Source organism: Carassius gibelio, chromosome B6 (genome assembly GCF_023724105.1).
Source record: "Carassius gibelio isolate Cgi1373 ecotype wild population from Czech Republic chromosome B6, carGib1.2-hapl.c, whole genome shotgun sequence".
Lineage (NCBI taxonomy): Eukaryota > Metazoa > Chordata > Actinopteri > Cypriniformes > Cyprinidae > Carassius > Carassius gibelio.
In genome coordinates, this window is record NC_068401.1 from 9,528,792 (window position 1) to 9,547,276 (window position 18,485).

Genomic DNA, 18,485 nt, shown 5'->3' on the forward strand with positions numbered 1-18,485 from the left:
TTGCATTGCGATAATGCCAAGGTGCCAAACCCTGTTATGTTCTTAGGAGCAAATGGCATGCACTTTGTAAAAAACGTGTAATACACCTCAGATCAAATAAACTCAGATACAAAAACATGCATGCACACAAATATGTGTGCACATGAATGATACCCAAAATCATACTGCAGACACTCTGGCCAAACTCCTGTCCAAATCAAAACAGTCTAATTACTGTAATGGTTTGCTGCAGTAAATCCTCTCCACAATGTCCCGGAGATCCAGCCCGGACATGCATTTTCTTGCCTTTCCTTCCTTTGTATGTCTCACGTCATTAAAATAGCTTGTGCCCGCCATTGCTAGAGACATAGCTGGAGCTTACTACTCGTCACAGACTCATACCAAGCGATGATTGCCAGGCAATGATCTCACAGACTCACACCTTTCACACCTGCTTTATACTATCATAGTGTCATGATAGATGTAGATGCTTGTGCAATACTATGAATGCCCATCAGCACTGGCTGTGGCACCCAGCAGTGTGCTCATCATGTTGACTTGAACTACAAATGAGAAATCGTCTGACTATGCAGGGTGTGGAAAGTGAATGATCCTGAAGAAGTTTCCAGGTAGAGCTAAGTGTATTGTATTTTTGTGGCAACTTTTCTCATTGTTTTCCCACAGCCCTATCACAGCACTTTGCTCCACCTCAAAGTTTACTGCCATAGAACACATTATCTGCATTAGCGACTTGCAGAAGTGTGTGTGCACATTTTCCAACAGCAGTATGGACGGAAACTGAGTTCCCTGTTCTTTTTTCCCCTTGTTAATCTCAACAATGCAGCTCTTCAGATCTTAAAGGGAAAAAACCCCTGCTGGTTCCAAACACTGGCAAAAGTAGATGGAAAAAAAATTGCTTCGTGCCCCACCCTGCTGAAAAGAGCAGAGGTTAACTCGCTCTCTACGGCTGCTCAGCCAACCAGATACTGAGGGGGAAACACACCCGCTGGCAGCCTGTGAGAGCTACACTGTGTTTTCTTAATTTTTCTTAAGAGTTTCTATTGGAATGTCTGTCCTCAAGTCTCTGCCTCTCCTCATGTTTTCTTACTCCACCTGAGGCGAAGCCCGAGGCTGGGTGTGACACCATTAATCTTGCCACTTTCTCTCTGTACCTGTCTAACAGGTAGGGTGTGTGTCAGATTGCATCTGTATGCGAGTGTATGAGTGTGAGCAGGCAGCTCCGCCTCCTGTGTGTGTGTATAAAAGGGGTCAGCCAGCTGCAGAGAGACACGCAGAGGAACTGTGACTCTCCTTTGTGAGCAACCTCCTCCTCTCCTGTCTCAGAGAGCACTCCTGTACCTTCTTCTCAGCAACTCAAAGAAACAGGCACCATGTCAAGCACCAGGTCTTTCAGCTACAGCATCGGTGGTGGTGCTGGTAGTGGTGGCTCCATCAGGAAGTCTTACTCCAGCCAGTCAGCCTATGCAGTTCCCGTCGGCTCTAGCAGAGTGAGCGTGTCCAGTGTCAGGAGATCTGGAGTGGGTGCTGGTCCAGGCTTCGGTGCAGGATTCGGTTCTGGAGGTGGCAACTACGGCTTCAGCAGCAGCAGCAGCATGAGTGGAGGCTATGGTGGTAGCTTTGGTGGAAGTGGTGGCTTCATTCCACCTCCCATCACTGCTGTAACCGTCAACCAGAGCCTGTTGGCCCCCCTCAACCTGGAAATTGACCCCACAATTCAGGCTGTCCGCACACAGGAGAAAGACCAGATCAAGACCCTCAACAACCGTTTCGCCTCCTTCATTGACAAAGTGAGTATTCATGCATTCAGTCTCTCTTAAAATAACACTGACTTTTACATACCATTTAAATATACATAATGATATTGCTCTGCACTGTGCCTGTAGTGCATTCAAATACAGAGCTCTCATTTTATTACTAAGTATGACCTTTGAACGAGTGACTCATAAGACTGGATGCCTTTAGAATTACTACACTCCATAATAGCTTGCAGCTGTAAAAAACTGAGTGACACTTAAAAATGTGTTCTCTTGCACAACAGCTTTCTTTCAGCACATCTGCAAGCTAAGTATTTTTCATAGATGTAAAAGTTGCATCTGATTACACCAGAACCAGTATCTTTACTAATTGGGCAGTACAAGCTAAGCAGTTGTAATAAGCTAATCAGCTAAAGTAAATGTTAAATCATTTGTACTAGATCTCTCTAAGTATGGCTTTAGCCTTGGAAAAAAGTCCTCAGAAACCCATGACTGAGGCTATCCAAATATGGGTGGAGTTTAGGTAATAACCTAGCAACCATGTGAGTCATAGATACACACGTACTGTATATAGAGTGTGCTAGATGAATCCAATGTGTGTGTAGTCCAAAGTCTAGACTTTATTACTCCACAAAAATTGCACAGCTTATGAAATTTAAATTTTCATTCAGATCCATTTGTGCTGTGTATTTTCTTTTACTTCATTCTCTTAAAAAAAAAAAAAAAAAAAAAACTTAGACCACGCTATGTTGCACCCATATTTGGCTGCAAACAAACACTTCACAACTATCTGAGCAAATGTGGACAGAAGACACACCCTGAAGGCCATGTAGTCAGCACACACACACACACACCTTTATTTTTTGTGCCTGTGGGAGAATTTGCAGTTGGCAGTGTGTGACCAGGATGAGTCATCAGGACCATAGACACCAGATGCTCCAAACATTTACTCTGCTTTATAACTTTCTAGCAGGTTACAGGTTAAAGACCATACCAATAAATGCCTTTAAACTTTTCTGAGGTTTAAGATAACAGGGAAATTTAAATGATTGTAAAAGGAAGATAATTAAAAGAAGAAGTGCACTAATATTCCCAGGGTACATCCAGGTTGCATACATCTAGAAAAAAAAAAAATGTATGAAGACAAGTTTAGTAGATTATGAGCTAGACAGGTGCTGTCATATATGGCTGATCTCCAAAGACCACACACAAACCTGCCTCAGGGTGTGGCAGGTATGTCTTGTTTCTCTGTTTTATCTGTGAAGCAATGCAGTTTTGGGGCAAGGCCATTACTGGAAGTTTTTTCCAGTCTGGGAGTTTGTAGCTTGTGTGCAACACTGCCACACCCAGTCAGTCCACTTTCACCTTCCCTCCCCCTTTCCCTCACTCCACCCTGCAGAAAAATGCCTTCTAAAATGACTCATGGTCATTTGTATTCCCTTAAACAATACTTCCAGAGAGTGTGCACAAAGAGACTTAAAGAGCTAGGACTACAAAGGAGTCATACAAGACAGACAAAACCTTCAATCCACTTCATTTATTCACTCATTCACTACTTTTTTTTCAGAATGCAGTCTTTCTCAACTACATTTTTAACCTCCAAAGAGGTTGAAAGTGAAAATCTTCAGACAAAAACCACAAAATTCTTTCTTTGTTTCCATAGGTGCGTTTCCTGGAACAGCAGAACAAGATGCTGGAGACCAAATGGAGTCTCCTCCAGGAACAGACCACGACCCGCTCCAACATCGACGCTATGTTTGAGGCCTACATTTCTAACCTGCGCAGACAGCTCGATGGCCTGGGAAATGAGAAGATGAAGCTGGAAGGAGAGCTGAGGAACATGCAGGGCATGGTTGAGGACTTCAAGAACAAGTGAGTTGTAATTTTGAAATTCAATGATATGACATAAAACAAGCCCCACGGAAAACAGAACATATTTACTCACATTTTGCTTTCTCGAAACAGGTACGAAGATGAGATCAACAAGCGTGCTTCAGTAGAGAATGAGTTTGTTCTGCTCAAGAAGGTGAAGACACTTTAAAAGAATTACCTTTTTCACTACATGAAGTTTTTTTGTAAAAGCAATAGGTTATAATGTACTCTAATTTTCTTTTAGGATGTTGATGCAGCCTACATGAACAAGGTTGAGCTTGAAGCCAAGGTTGATGCTCTTCAGGATGAAATCAACTTCCTCAGGGCAGTCTATGAGGCTGTAAGTTCAATTCTGTTGTGTTTGGCCAACCAAAATTTGTTAGTAGTGCTGCTTTGTAAGGATAGGTAATTGACTGTTTGTTTGGTCTGCATTTGCAGGAACTGCGTGAGCTCCAGTCTCAGATCAAGGACACATCAGTTGTTGTAGAGATGGACAACAGCAGAAACCTGGACATGGACGCCATTGTGGCTGAAGTTCGTGCTCAGTATGAGGACATCGCCAACCGAAGCCGTGCCGAAGCAGAGAGCTGGTACAAACAGAAGGTTGGTCAGGCTCTCCTAGCTTAAACTCTTGAAGATCACCTTATCTGTGCCATCCAAGTGCTGATTTCGGTCTATATATTTTACAGTTTGAGGAGATGCAGAGCTCTGCTGGTCAGTACGGTGAGGACCTCCGCTCAACCAAGGCTGAGATCGCAGACCTCACCCGCATGATCGCCCGCCTGCAGAACGAGATTGATGCCGTCAAGGGACAGGTAATGATGAGCAAGGGTTGATACATAAAAGGTTCACATACTGTTTATATAAAGAGGCTCACTTTCAGTATGTTATTGTCCTTTTAGCGTGCCAACTTGGAGGCTCAAATCGCTGAGGCTGAGGAGCGTGGAGAGCTGGCAGTGAAGGACGCCAAGCTCCGCATCAAAGACCTTGAGGAAGCCCTCCAGAGGGCCAAGCAAGACATGGCCCGCCAGGTGCGCGAGTACCAGGAGCTCATGAACGTCAAACTGGCCCTGGACATTGAGATCGCCACCTACAGAAAGCTGCTGGAAGGAGAGGAGAGCAGGTAGGACGTTTTAAAAGAACATTTCTTTGCTATTTAAAATCTCAAATCTTTTTAACAAACCTTGAGGTTCAAAAATACATCACCAAGCAAATCTGTTGTCTGCTTTACTCAGACTGTCCAGCGGTGGAGCTTCAGCCACCATTCATGTGCAGCAGACCTCTGGAGGTCTCTCATCTGGTAAATAACTCTCTCTCCTTCTCTGAAAATCTCATCTTTCTTAGAATCTCATTCTCCAGATCTTGTTGAATACGTGTCTAAACGTTCCTTCCCCTGCAGGTTTCTCTGGTAGCGGCTCTGGATTCGGCTATGGCGGTGGCTATGGCGGTGGTTTCAGTAGCTCTTCAGGATTTGGTGGTGGATCAGGATACGGTGGTAGCTCCATCAGCAAAACCAGCGTCACCAGTGTCAGCAGTAAACGCTATTAAGGAGAAGCGCCCCCAACCCAACCCGCCATCCTGTCTTACTTACCTGCAACTAGATCACTCTGAACCTTCTTACAAATCTATGGTGCTAGCCAGACAGATATCCCCTGTTAATGAGGAGATGAGGACAATGATTTCTTAAACATAAAATAAGTTTTAGGTTGCTCTGTGTGTTGATGGTAGTTACCCATAACATACATCTCATGTCTGGTGGCATCACTGCCATTTTAAATAATCAACCCAACTACACTAAAATGACACCAGAAAGAATGTAACAGAGAATATGTGCTCCCAGTCACTGAATTGTTTTAGTTCTGCACTGATATGTATGGGGAAATTGAGACTTGAGTGAACTATATACACATAGAAACCACTGAAGCCATTTAGGCCCTTCACAACAATAGGATTTCAGTCTCATTAGCATAACCACAAGCAGTACCATGGTTTCACTGGATCAGGGATGTGCTATACAGGTCCTGAAATTCCTGGTTGAATGTTTTGTGCTGTTACAAGCTCCCAGCTGTTTTTTGTTAATGAATGACTTTTGTCATTACGCAATGGCTGTCAGGGATAGTTTACCTATTTGCTGTAAAAAATACAATACTGTCAGCCTGTAACTGATGACAAGAACTTGTGGGCTTCCAATGTCCAGTTACCTCACATTCAAGGGAGATCTGTTACAGCAAAAAACAGGCACAATGGCATTTCATGGATCATCCCACCTAAACTTTGTGTACTTGCCCAGTTTTAAGAGAAGAGCTTCATTTACTGTGTGGTGACTGTACTACCTTATACTTTCCCCTGTATTCAAACTGCTTCCAGAGCATATTTTCCAATCCCTGTTATAAATGGAAAAAATACAACGCAAAAAAAATTGAAACCATGTTAAACCAGATTTATTTTGTATTGATTGACCTGACACCAACTTTAATTCTGAATACAATAAATCTGAGACTACAAGATTTGTCTTTTTGATTTGTGTTTGTTGCTTCAATTGTTTAAATGTTTTCACCAACTATAGGCAATTTTATTATCAAAGAACTACATCTGGATAAACATTTGACATTGGAACCACAAAGAAACTAAAGACAGAAAAAAAAAAGATTTAATAGGATTAAAACAGATACATTCAATATAATAATTACAATAAAGTTGATCCACTTTATGCAGAACTCCCTTATTCTTGATTCTCTACAACACTACAGTAGTTTAGTTTTTTTTACATTAACTTTGATACCTAAATATTCTCTTCTCCTAAAAATTTCGGTTCAACCACATTGCAAAATTAACTGATCGTTTAGCCTTTTTCAATATTTATCGAACATTAAAGGTTGTGGGGAAGAAATTAAACAGAATTTTAATGCCATAACAGACATTTCTTAGGCTTCCAGTTGCTGAGATGAGTGGCCGGCATATGGATTTTCACTACTGGTCTGTGGACATTCATCGGGCTGTTCCTCTTTTGCCGCGGTCCTGTATACACAAATATACACCAGAACTGCTAACCCAACAGCAGTTGTGAGAACACCTGTAACAATTGGCACTGGATCTGGAGGAATGTATACTGCAAAAGACAAATGGACATCCGTTAAAGGGATAGTTTAAGAAGATATTTTGAAGATTGCTGGTAATCAAACAGTTGGCGGCTGCCATAGACTTCCACAGTAGGACAATAACAACCACCAACTGCTTGATTACCAGCAATCTTCAGAATATCTTATTATATGTTCAACATAACAAAGCAACTCATGAAGGTTTGAAACGACATGAGGGTGAGCAAATGATGACAGAATTTTCATTTTTGGGTGAAATATCCCTTTAAGTAAAAAAAAAAAAAGAAAAGAAAAGAAAAGAAAGGAAGATATTTTGGGGCACAGTCAAAGTTAAGTTTATAACCAGTTTTAAGGACCCTTTATTTCGCAATATGGTGGACATGAGTATTGTGTCAATGAGAAAACTTTGCTAATGTGGCTTTAACACATCTTGATTTACCAAGACAAAGCAAATAGTATTTCAGCTTGTCATTTGATCTTAACATGACAACTCTAAAAGGTGAATTGATCCAGTTAAAATAAACACATTTAATTTACCTACTAATATGACAGTGGTCTATGCTTACTTTAGTTGGTAATTTTTTAATGATGAAAAAAAATTACAAAAATGTACCAACATGTGTCTCAAATACAAAGTAGTAGTTTAGCACTGCCCCCTGGCGTTTGTTCTTTAAAATTCTCTGCATTAAACAATAGAGAGGTAAAGAGTACTACGACTTAACGCAATGTGCTGTAACAAAGTCATTTATATTAATTATAATGCATTAAAATGTTATTGTTTATAGGAACTCACTGTAAATGAAGACTGAATTGCTGGGCTGAGACACTGGTTTAATTTTAGAAGACACAAGATGGAATACACATTCATACTCTCCTTGAGGCACTGGGGCATCCTCTGTGAAAAATGCGGGGTAGCCTGGCATGTTTGGACGCTGAGTCAAATATGCACCATCCTTTCGAAACTCAAAGTACCCCTAAACAGGAAAGAAAGACTGCTGTATATGTACCTAAAACATTATTTGAAATGTAATTACAAAATAATTCAGGGTAACAACAAAAGTGTGAGTGGGGTGATTTACATAGTCGTCTGATTTTAAATAAGCTGAGTGGATGGAGCAGAAGATTTTCATATTTTCTTTGTCCGTGACATAAAGTTTGGGGTCAGGACCATACCTATCCACAGACAGTTTAGGACGGGGCAATGCATCTGGCAAAGTGGAGAGTGAGAGCAAGACATTTACTAGAAAGGTCACATGAGTTAGAGTTTTAAGGGTCTTAGGAATAAAACAGACACTATTTTAATTTTGTCACCCCCCACCCACCCCAATAATACCAGTTAATTAAAACACATTAGGTAATTTCATGGGGCCTTTAAACCATTTTCTGGTAAAATGTCATTTTGTACAATTACCCTCAAACTGTCTCACCTGAGCAAACAATATAGAGAGTGCCTCTCTGCCTGCAAACGTCAATTTCCTCCACTGAACAATCTTTGATCTTTTTTTCTTCCCCAGTGCATCTGATGCCCCCAACTGTCTGTGTGAACTGCCGTCTGTTGTCCAAAAGCCTTTCCCACTTCAGCACATGCCCACATCCCAGTTCCCTGCACACCACTTCAGCTGTGGCAGCAGCGGCAGATGAATCGGCTGTGGTATCGATTTCCTTCTGACAAACAGGTTCCCACTTGCCTTTGAGAGTGATATCCAGATATCCTAGACAGCTCTCGCCACGTTCCTGCTCCCAGAGCCGAACCGGAAGCTCTTCTAATGGAGCACACGGGTAGAAAATATACATACACTTTACTTGTATCCCAAATCAGATCCCAATTGTTTCTTCTAGACGTCAGCTAAATGAAAACTACATTTAAATGATGAATGGACACACTTAAACACTTAAATTTCCTCATAAAAGGGAATGCATTGCTCTTCTGTACCTGGGATGGCCTGTTCACTGTTGGACAGAGATGAATGTAAGAGTTTCCCATTGTACAACATCTCCATACTGCAGGCAAACTCTATTGGGACAACAACATTTGTCTGTCTTAAAACGATACTGGTGACATTTGTGAGAAACACTGAACCAGCGAGGGTCCAGTTGGTGCCAGGGGTGACGGGGAGGAGGCGGTAATACAGACTCAGTGTGAAGTTTGTGGCTAGGATATCGCCTGAGTCACAATATACATTGTAATTTTCACCCTTACGAAAAAGTTTGGGTTGCACAGTCACTTTGGGATGAGGGAGAGCAGCTGGGAAAAAGAGAGAAAGAAACAGTGACATTCAGTAGAAAATGTCTAATACATAATACATTAAGATATAATCATATGCTTAATAAAACTTACATACGACTAAGGTTATAGGGCTGCTTAATTCAGAATATGGATTCTTTAAGTGAGTTTTAGTGGATTTGTACCAGCATACAATTTTTCCTTCAAACTTGGCCGTTGCAGGGATTGTGAAATATTTGACATCTGAATGATTGATGACGTCAGATGTCACCCAGGCTTCTGAGGTTTCTGGAGTCTGCGAGGGGCTTTCCAACCTGCCCACAGACAAAGTTATAGGATACGGAGCATTCCAGGTGGTGCTACAAGCAACCTCTACTATAGTGTTTAGCTCAATATTACTTTCATTTATTCTGAATCTATATCCGAATGTAGGGGCTGGAGCATATGCTGGAGGTGAGAGACAGAAAAAGAAAAGCAAGGACAACACTCATTATAAACAGCAATGTTGGATCAGCATTTCTGCAGCTGCTTTTCATTTAATTTACTATGTGCTTGTTCATTTTCGAATCGATTATCATAGTCAGCAAATCCTATAATCAACACTAAATAAAAGCAAATCATAACAGGCAATTTGTAGTCTAACTGTTTCAAACATTAATTCTTCAGTAAAACTTTTAGGCTTAAAACAAACAACCTTTTTTTTATTTTTATAAATGCATATTTGCATGCATAAGCAAATATACATTAAATTGGTCAAAAGTGACAGTAAACACATTGATAATGTATGTAGCTCAAGTGGTAGAGCATTGCATTAGCAGCGGAAGGTTGTGGGTTTGATTCCCAGGGAACACATTAGGTAAAAAATGCTAGCCTGAATGCACTGTAAGTCGCTTTGGACAAAAGCTCTGCTAAATGCATAAATGTAATGTATAATGTTCTAAAATATTTATATTTCAAATAAGGTATGTTCTTTCTATGAAACAAAATGCATCATGGTTTCCAAATACAAAGCAGTGTAACACTGATGTCATAAGAGTGAGCACTAAAACAGCATATTGTAATGGTTTCTAAAGGATCATATGTGACACTGAAGTTTAGAGTATTGGTTGCTGAACTAAAAATTCAGCCTTTCTATTACAGGAATAAATAACATTTTAAAATGAGTTAAAATACAAAGCAGTTATTATAAATAAATAAATAAATAAATCAGGCTTTTTAAAAAAAAAAAACAAGTTTCATGTTACTGCGTGCATCATGAGCTGATTATTATTATTGCACATCCAATTTAATGTCTATTTATGTTTTTACAGACACAGTATACAGAATATACTTTTTAAAAAGAATCCCAACAACCTATATTAACGTTTAGTTAATGTATTTTTATGAACAGGACAGTTTAGTGAGAATACTTCATACATACAAACAACATGACAGATATATGTAAGATGACCTAACTGAGAAAAGATAAACTTCCTTCTTCATTTTACTGACCCGACCATACAGTATGTGTGTATCAGCTTATGAACAGGACTAGGTGAATGATTCTTACCCTGAGACTCTGCGTTTCTCACACACATTATCCAGCACACCACAGTTAGCGCTATGAAGAAAGAGTGATTGCAATATACTGTGAAAAACAGCATTTTCCCAAACTAAAGTACATGAAATATCCATGTTGCAACGTGCAACATGCAAGACATTATACTCAGATATATACCAAAAAAAAAAAAAGTTTATATTTTGCAGAGTTAGCTTTAAGGCCTACTGTTTGTGAATACATTTGAACATGTATTAATGTGAATTAAATTAAATTAACTCAAGACAAACTTCTACCCTGGCCAGACTGACCTGTCTGAATCTGATCAGTCCTGCTTACTCTGTGTTATATGTTTAGAAACAATAATAGTTATATAAATTAATTTTCTCCCTCACTGTGAAGAACTGGGTACCCTGATTCAAATGTTCTAATTTATACTGTTAGCTGCAATTTACTGTAAATATAATTAACTGAAACAAAGTTAATTTGAATTCAGAGAAGCCAGTAATACTCCAATAAGTTTAAAAACATCAGGTAAATTAAATAAACCCTTACCTCCTATGTTGGGAAGAATCATCCTGACACCAGCAAATGAAACTGCAGCACGATAAGAATGAAAACTGCTTAAATTCACAACAAAGCAGAGCTGAAATTTCCAACTGGTGAAACACTGTGTTAACCAATAGGAAGTTCACTGACCTCAAAAAAGGATGCAATTTTTTTTCTTTTAGCCCACTACATTGTGTGTAAGCTATTTCAGTGAATTTTGCTAAAGTTTTTTAGCAATATATATATATATATATATATCTTAAATTAAAGTATGTAAATGTATTAATTCTTATATAAAAAAAATCATTGAAATAGTTTACACACAATGAAGTGGGCTAAAAGGAAAAAAAAAGCATCCTTTTTTTGAGGTCAGCGAACTTCCTATTGGTTAACACAGTGTTTCACCAGTTGGAAATTTCAGCTCTGCTTTGTTGTGAATTTAAGCAGTTTTCATTCTTATCGTGCTGCAGTTTTCATTTACAATATATATATATATATATATATATATATATATATATATATATATATATATATATATATATATATATATATATATATATATATATATATTTTAGTACAATTACAATTTTTCTAATTGGCCTTAATTGATTTTGACACCTCTGTCCACACATTAGAAATCTTAAAGAAATATCTAACAATTTTCCTTTTAAATTTATAAGTGGTGTGAATTCCTTAATTCTAAAATGTTTAGTTGTCACTTATGGCCACTTAGTTAATTTCAGATCTAGTCTTTATGTTCTGTAATATTGGGTGCACATCATTTATCTCTCCTTGGTGATATAGATCTTAAAACTACAAAAGGGATTCCAGAGCATGTCTTTTAGTAGCCATGGCTCACGATCCCAAACTTATCCAGAGACCTCTGCCTGACCTGAGAGACAAGGCTAGATCTCTAATCCAGCTTGGTTTTACCGCTGCTCTCCACATGGTTGTGTTGCATAACTGTGAGAGAGCAGATTACTGACTGTTCAGCCTCACGTCTGTCCCTTCAGTGCTGTCAGAGATGTAAACAGGTAGAAGAGAGGGTAAGAGATAGCCAATAAGATATTTGTGTACTTCGGCTTACATAGTTTATTAAATCATATTTACAGTATGTTACAATACAATCATACACATTTACAAACATAATACATCATCAATATTATTTGTATATCTTCCTTCTTTAACACACCTGATTGAAATCATCAGCTCATTAGAAGAGAATCCATCAACTGAACTGAGTGTGTTAGACAAGAGAGACATACAAAGGATCTCCTCAGGAACAAAGTTCAGAACCACTGCCTTTAAGTTACTAATATGTAGCATAATATGTAGTAGATGGAGGTAAATAAGGTACAAGAATGTACCTTATAGCATTGTACTTTTTCTGAAAGTACAGTTGTTGCAAAAAATAGTTTTTTAGTTTTTTAGGAGGTGAATAGGGTATTTTGTTATCATCTGACCAAACCGCAAAGCTGGTCTCGTTGCATCCGCTTGTCAAGAAAGTATTAATAGCAGTATGAACGGACAGTGCTATCTATGAACTTTTAATGTAGCTTAGCTATTTGTTTTTATTGCAGGAATTTATTCAGTTTTAATATCCAAATTTTAGTGAGAAGAAGAAAAATATATATTTTTTAGATAGCAATCTGCGTTTGTGATTGACATTTGTTATAAGTGGTATATTTGCTTCAAAGGCATCTTGAGTGAAAAAACTCCATATTTAAGAAAGCACATACAAAAGAAATCTGATCTGGAAATGATGTAACCTGATTACAGAAGTTTGTTGCACATAACCCTAATTGCTGTGGGATACAGTAATTTTGCAAGTAAACTGTGGTTAATGTAACTGTTTTTTTTTTTGTGAAAAAGCACTATTCAGTTCTGATGATGTACTGTATGTGATTATTTACATACAGCACTCTTTCAGGAATTATTCTACACGTAAGTCATCCAATCAGAGACCTTAAAGCCTATAAGACTGACTTAAACCGTCATAGATAAATTGCCCTGATAGGAAGTTGGAAGGGATTTTCGTGAGACAGGAATGCACCACTGAGGTTTCAAAATGCACTTCCTCTTTTCAGAGCCCATGCGTTCTTCACTGCATTGCTTTACTGAATCTGTCATCAAGCATTTCCCCACACACAATTACACTGAAGGCATCTACAACCTTACTGAGGGTTCAGAAAGCCCATCTTAGTCATCACGCTTTTTCCTTTTTCCTTTTTCCTTTATCCTTGTCTTTGCTTTTCTTCTCCTTTTCCTTTTCCTTCTCTTCCTTTTCCTTCAATGCTTTCTTCTCTTTCTTCTTCTCATCCTTGGCCTCCTTATACTTCCACTTTGGAGGCTCCAGGTAACCTTTCTGCTTTTTTTTCTTCTTCTCCTTTTTTGGGGTGGGCTCAGAGGATTTAGTAACTTCAATCTGTGGGATACAGCCAGAGGGGAAGATGCTATTGCGCCTTGATGCCATACTACGAGGAATGAATGTGCGCATTCCAGACTGAGCAATGGACAGCACACTGCCGCGTCTCTCTGTATCGGCACAGCAGGACAAAGAGACAGACTCAGCCGAGTGGACAGAAGAAGAAATGAAGGAGATGGAGCTGTTTCGATGGCACAGTGAACTCTCCTCCAGCTGCTTCTGTGAGTACTTCTGCATCAGTTCAGCCACAGCAAGCCGACGTTTACCCATCTGTGGAGGGCTGCTTGGGCACAGCGGCCGTGTGGCCGTGGCTATGAGTGGGCTGTGTAGGCTGGTGGTCATTCGCACCATGTGATCCATGACACCATTTTCCTGCGGGTCACGTGGGAAACTGAAACCAAAAGTACCCTTGAGACGATGAGTCAGCTTCTGGCTGGCACTCTTATTGGCTGTTGCTTTGCTGACCAGCACCTTAAGGTTGGGCCACTCTGGAACGTAGGTGTCACAGAACTGTTCAGCTGTTGGATGGAGCGCAAGGTGGCGCAGACGATTCAGCGTGTCAAAGCGACCTGTTTTCAGTGCCCAGTCACGTGCACATTTACCACGGTTGGAGTCTACAGCCTTTACATCAGCACCTAAAACAGAACAATACAGAGAATTTAACAAGTTGTATATCAGAAGAATGCTGGAGGAATATACTTCTAAAAATAAAGAATACTGTGTAAGAAATCCCTTTGTCTGTCTAGTCATGTTGTGTCTTCCACAGATCTTTTGCTGGGCTGCTTAATTAATTAATCTTATGGATGCTACTGAGGCAGCTGATTCAATGCCAGCTACGCCATTCTTGATTGGCAATGTGGGATACTTCTCGTCTCCCCCCAGTGATGTGATGGATATATGCAATGCCAAAATAATGAGGGACCATTATATGCCAGGTAAGACATGTTCCTGGATCATCATCTTTTGAAGACACTGGATCAACATTATTGTACAAAAATATAGATTTAACCCAATCCCAATCCCTACCCCTAAACCTAACCCTACCCATAATATATTCCTAAAATCAGTGGGAAATGATTCGACTGATCTCACAGCAATTCGTACATATTTTACAAGGTTGCTAATTCGTAGGAATTTGTGTGACCTCATTTGTACAAATTCATACAATTTCTACTTAATCATAGATATTTTACGAGTTGCACAATTCGTATGAAATTGTTTGAATGACCTTCACTTAACGCCGCCCCTAAACCTACCCGTCACTGGGGTCTAGACAATTCGTACAAATTGGTAATCAGACAGCATTGTAACAAGAGTGTAGAAGCACCTTACCCTGATTGTAAACCTAAAACAGATATTTTCTGAAAAAGTTATATCTCTATCTGATTTCTTGATTGGAATGGATGTTGATTCAGGAACATTTTTTACTTGGTGAAATCATGCTCACCATTTGTTCAACTATACTAACCGTGCATTATAAGAGCTGCCACCACATCATTCCTGCCCTGTATGGCAGCTTTAATGAGGGCAGTGAATCCTCTGTAGTCTCTGATCTCTGTCTCTGCTCCAGGGAAGTAATTCATGATGTAGTTACATATGGAGACATGACCTGTGTACAGAAAGATTAAACACTTTTTTTTACTTTATAGTTTTGAATATATACAAAATGAAGAAATGGGGTACATTCATAAAAACTCAAATAGTATTTAACATGAAGTCTTTGTCATTCCTTAATTCTATGTAAATTAGAGTCATTCCATCATATTCACAAAAATCAACACTATTTGCCTGGAACACTATTATTTCCGGCAGAGTCCAGGCAGCAGTTCATCTAATTTCCACCAAGACATTGGCATCACATATTGCAACAACTGACCAGCTTGAGCTGCGATCATTAAAGCAGTGTTGCCTTCATTGTCTTGGTGGTTAATATCCAGATGTGGACAGCCGTGCAACTCGTAAACAACTGGAAGAAAGCCTTTATATGCAGCCACCATCAGTCCATTCTACAAGAAAGAATCATGGTAATTCTTAGACAGGTGAAAAGGTAAAGAGATATGAAAAAATATATGGACACTTTAGATCAACAGGTAACTATGTTCTAATCAACCAAACTGTAATAACCCCGTGACACTAATAAAATGATCAAAAACTGTTCCATGAGTTTTTTTTTTTTTTCAAGACAGTGGTTTCCTCAGGAATTTCCAGTGATGAGTTAGGAGTACAATATCTGTTAACATTACTTAAACTGACTTTTTCTTGCTGTTAGGTTACAAGTGCATGTAGCCATGCCGCAAACATGAATTTTGAAAGTGTTAACAAGTTGCTACATAAAGACTATGTAGTCTGATTTCTTAAGTAAACATACCCTTATTGCAGTTGTACTTCACATCTGGAGTGACAATGTTTGTCTTATCTTATCAATTGTCTTATCATGTCTTATCAAGAAATGTTAACTTCAGACATAATTCTACTTATACAGTAAAATATATTTACATTTTGGAAACCAAAACAGCGATCCAGGTTGACCTAAAATTTATATATAAAAAAAGTACTGTACATATTTTTATTGCATGATTTTACTCCTCTGTGATTGGCCAGTCTGTCTCATACCCTTTCAATACTAATCTGTCATCTGTCTTACCCTGCCATTAAGGTCAACTTCCATGACCTCATCATAGGTCACACCTCGTTCCAACACTCTCTTCAGTGCCTCTGGGTCATTTTGGACACAAGCCTCATATAGTGTGTTGGCAGTTCCTTTTTTCCTTTCCTCTTGTTCATAATCCGGAAGAACAGAATCATCGGACAACAAGCTTCCAGAGTCCGACTCTTCTTCCAACAATGAGATTTCATCCTCGTCCGGGCCTGACCCCAGATTTGGGTCCACAAAGGCAGATCTTTGAACTGCTGCCATGCCTCCAGAGATCAGTCTTGCCTATACCATCTTTGTTGGCATATGAGGAAAGTGAGGCCCCTGTCTTGAGGTAAACAGACCAGATAAACCACAAGGCTCTCTGATCAAGTGAAAGAACCTTCAAATAGATCAATAAACAAACAAATAAAGCACTGTCAGTGATGGCAACCGTTACCATTCAATTGACTCAAAAGCTTATGATGCAAGAAAGTTAGGAGTTTTCATAGCTCCAGATTTAGCCTGGGTCAGCTGTGCTGTAATTCTCAGTTCTAAATCTGGCCTTCTCAGGCTTAAAATACACAGATATCTGTAAACAGGCTTATATATACGGTACACTCTAAAAACACACGTTACCTCAGTTAACTCTACTATTCATATGTGTATATGTTGATACAATAATTTTAAGTTGTTACAAAACTGGTAATTCTATTAATTAATTAAATGTTGTTCTGGTTCTGTGTGTCATAAAAAAATAGCAAAAAACAAAACCAAAGGTTTCAACAATAAAGTAAAAACATTCTCTTTAGTGCTCTAATGAACAATTTAGAAAACCGCAGGATGCTCTTGAAAGCTTACTGACAGTCTGGCAATACATTTTAAACTAGATTTCAAATAGATATAGATTTCAAAAGAGTTTAACTCACCTGTGTTCACACTTCAGAAGAAGTGAATGCTGCTAATCCCTTAAAAAATGTCTCAAGTCATTATCAGAAACCTTAGCTTGCAGAAAATACAACCATCAGCTTGACATCTTCCTCATCGTGTGTGCAGTAGTATGTGATGTGAACACACAGGGGTGTATAAATGCTCTGTAACACCTCAGGTCATTAGACTGACTAACGCCTTTCGGGATCAAAAAGGACCTAATTCTTTTGGAGAATAATCACCTTTCACACACACATACTCAAAATGGTCTCTGATTCTTTATCTCCGTCTCATACTGACAAACAAACCCAATCATGCTCTCACTTGTTAATTAAAGTATAAGTATTAAAGATCTTGATGAAGTTTAACATACAGTGGGTGTGTTTCAGGGCTTTGTTTGTTTTATGTCACAGGGACTCAACTTTTAGCTCAGAGAATTATATGGATTGTGATGAAAAGTAAATTACAAGCTGTCTTTGATAAGATTTCAAGACAGAATGACGTACTTTGCTGACAAAACTGTCCTTACATGACCAGTTGCAATGTTTAATTATTAATTAACATTTTATGTCAGCCTCTTCAGAGAGTCAAAATAGGACAAACCATCCATAAAGCAGCCCCACAGAAATTTGTCAGATTACTGTGCCACAAATAAATACCAATAATCATTATGAAATTAACAAAAACATTTTGTGCTTATTAACTGAACAAGCAGACTCACAATAAGATTTTATGTAAAAAAAATATATATATAAATAACCTACAATAAAATTGCAAGCAAATTTGCATTCATTCTTGCAATTCTAAAGGAATTTTATATTTTATATTAAAATATAGAATAAAAACGTGTTTATCATCAAGTCTTCACAAAACAACACAAGTATCTAATTTAAGCACATATTAAGTTAATCCTCCTGTATCCCAGCAGCACTTAAGGAAGTGAGTGATCCTTGTTACTCACACACACACACACACACACACACGTGACCCAGGACCACAAAACTAGTCATAAGGGGACATTTGAATTATTATTGAGATGTATACACAATGTATTTCCATTGATGGTTTGTTAGGATAGGACAATATATATATATATATATATATATATATATATATATATATATATATATATATATACAGTACACAACACTATATATATATATAATGATTTCTGGCATAAAAGAAAAATATATATAATTTTAACCCAATACAATGTATTACTGGCTATTGCTACAAATATACCCATGCTAGTTATGACTGGAGTTGTGGTTCAGGGTCATATAGAAAACATGCTGTTTTTTATTTTAGAAGTACATTAGACTAACCCTAAGAATAACATTCTCAACCTTTCAATTTTTTTCTCTCGTTGCACTCTTTCTCTGGCCCAGGGAGGTCAAGATGGAGCAAGAGGGTGTTGGAGAAGAGGGAGGGATTGGGTGGTGGACAGCAGAGGGGGAGAAGATA

General features: G+C 38.6%; 3 protein-coding genes across 4 annotated transcripts; 1 reads left to right on the forward strand and 2 right to left on the reverse strand.

Annotated features, from left to right (window-relative positions):
• The first annotated feature begins 1,040 nt into the window (after positions 1-1,040).
• LOC127959249 (intermediate filament protein ON3) lies at positions 1,041-6,131 on the forward strand. Its single transcript, XM_052558303.1, has 9 exons — positions 1,041-1,787; positions 3,418-3,626; positions 3,720-3,780; positions 3,871-3,966; positions 4,065-4,229; positions 4,316-4,441; positions 4,529-4,749; positions 4,862-4,926; positions 5,026-6,131. The coding sequence occupies exons 1-9, from the start codon at positions 1,371-1,373 to the stop codon at positions 5,172-5,174; spliced, it is 1,509 nt and encodes a 502-aa protein (XP_052414263.1). The 5' UTR covers positions 1,041-1,370; the 3' UTR covers positions 5,175-6,131.
• Positions 6,046-11,157, reverse strand: si:dkey-195m11.11 (uncharacterized). Its single transcript, XM_052558302.1, has 8 exons — positions 11,041-11,157; positions 10,498-10,548; positions 9,063-9,395; positions 8,658-8,969; positions 8,152-8,487; positions 7,804-7,931; positions 7,518-7,698; positions 6,046-6,735 (listed from the first exon to the last, which is right to left on the reverse strand). The coding sequence occupies exons 1-8, from the start codon at positions 11,060-11,062 to the stop codon at positions 6,551-6,553; spliced, it is 1,548 nt and encodes a 515-aa protein (XP_052414262.1). The 5' UTR covers positions 11,063-11,157; the 3' UTR covers positions 6,046-6,550.
• A 960-nt stretch (positions 11,158-12,117) lies between these two features.
• Positions 12,118-17,161, reverse strand: ankrd33ab (ankyrin repeat domain 33Ab). 2 transcript variants are annotated; one of them, XM_052558329.1, is made up of 5 exons: positions 17,021-17,161; positions 16,104-16,494; positions 15,336-15,465; positions 14,928-15,068; positions 12,118-14,094 (listed from the first exon to the last, which is right to left on the reverse strand). In XM_052558329.1, the coding sequence occupies exons 2-5, from the start codon at positions 16,374-16,376 to the stop codon at positions 13,241-13,243; spliced, it is 1,398 nt and encodes a 465-aa protein (XP_052414289.1). In that variant the 5' UTR covers positions 16,377-16,494; positions 17,021-17,161; the 3' UTR covers positions 12,118-13,240. The 2 variants fall into 2 exon arrangements, with proteins under 2 accessions (XP_052414289.1, XP_052414290.1); XM_052558330.1 differs by lacking the exon at positions 17,021-17,161 and having other exon boundaries at positions 16,104-16,555.
• Between the last annotated feature and the right edge of the window lie 1,324 nt (positions 17,162-18,485).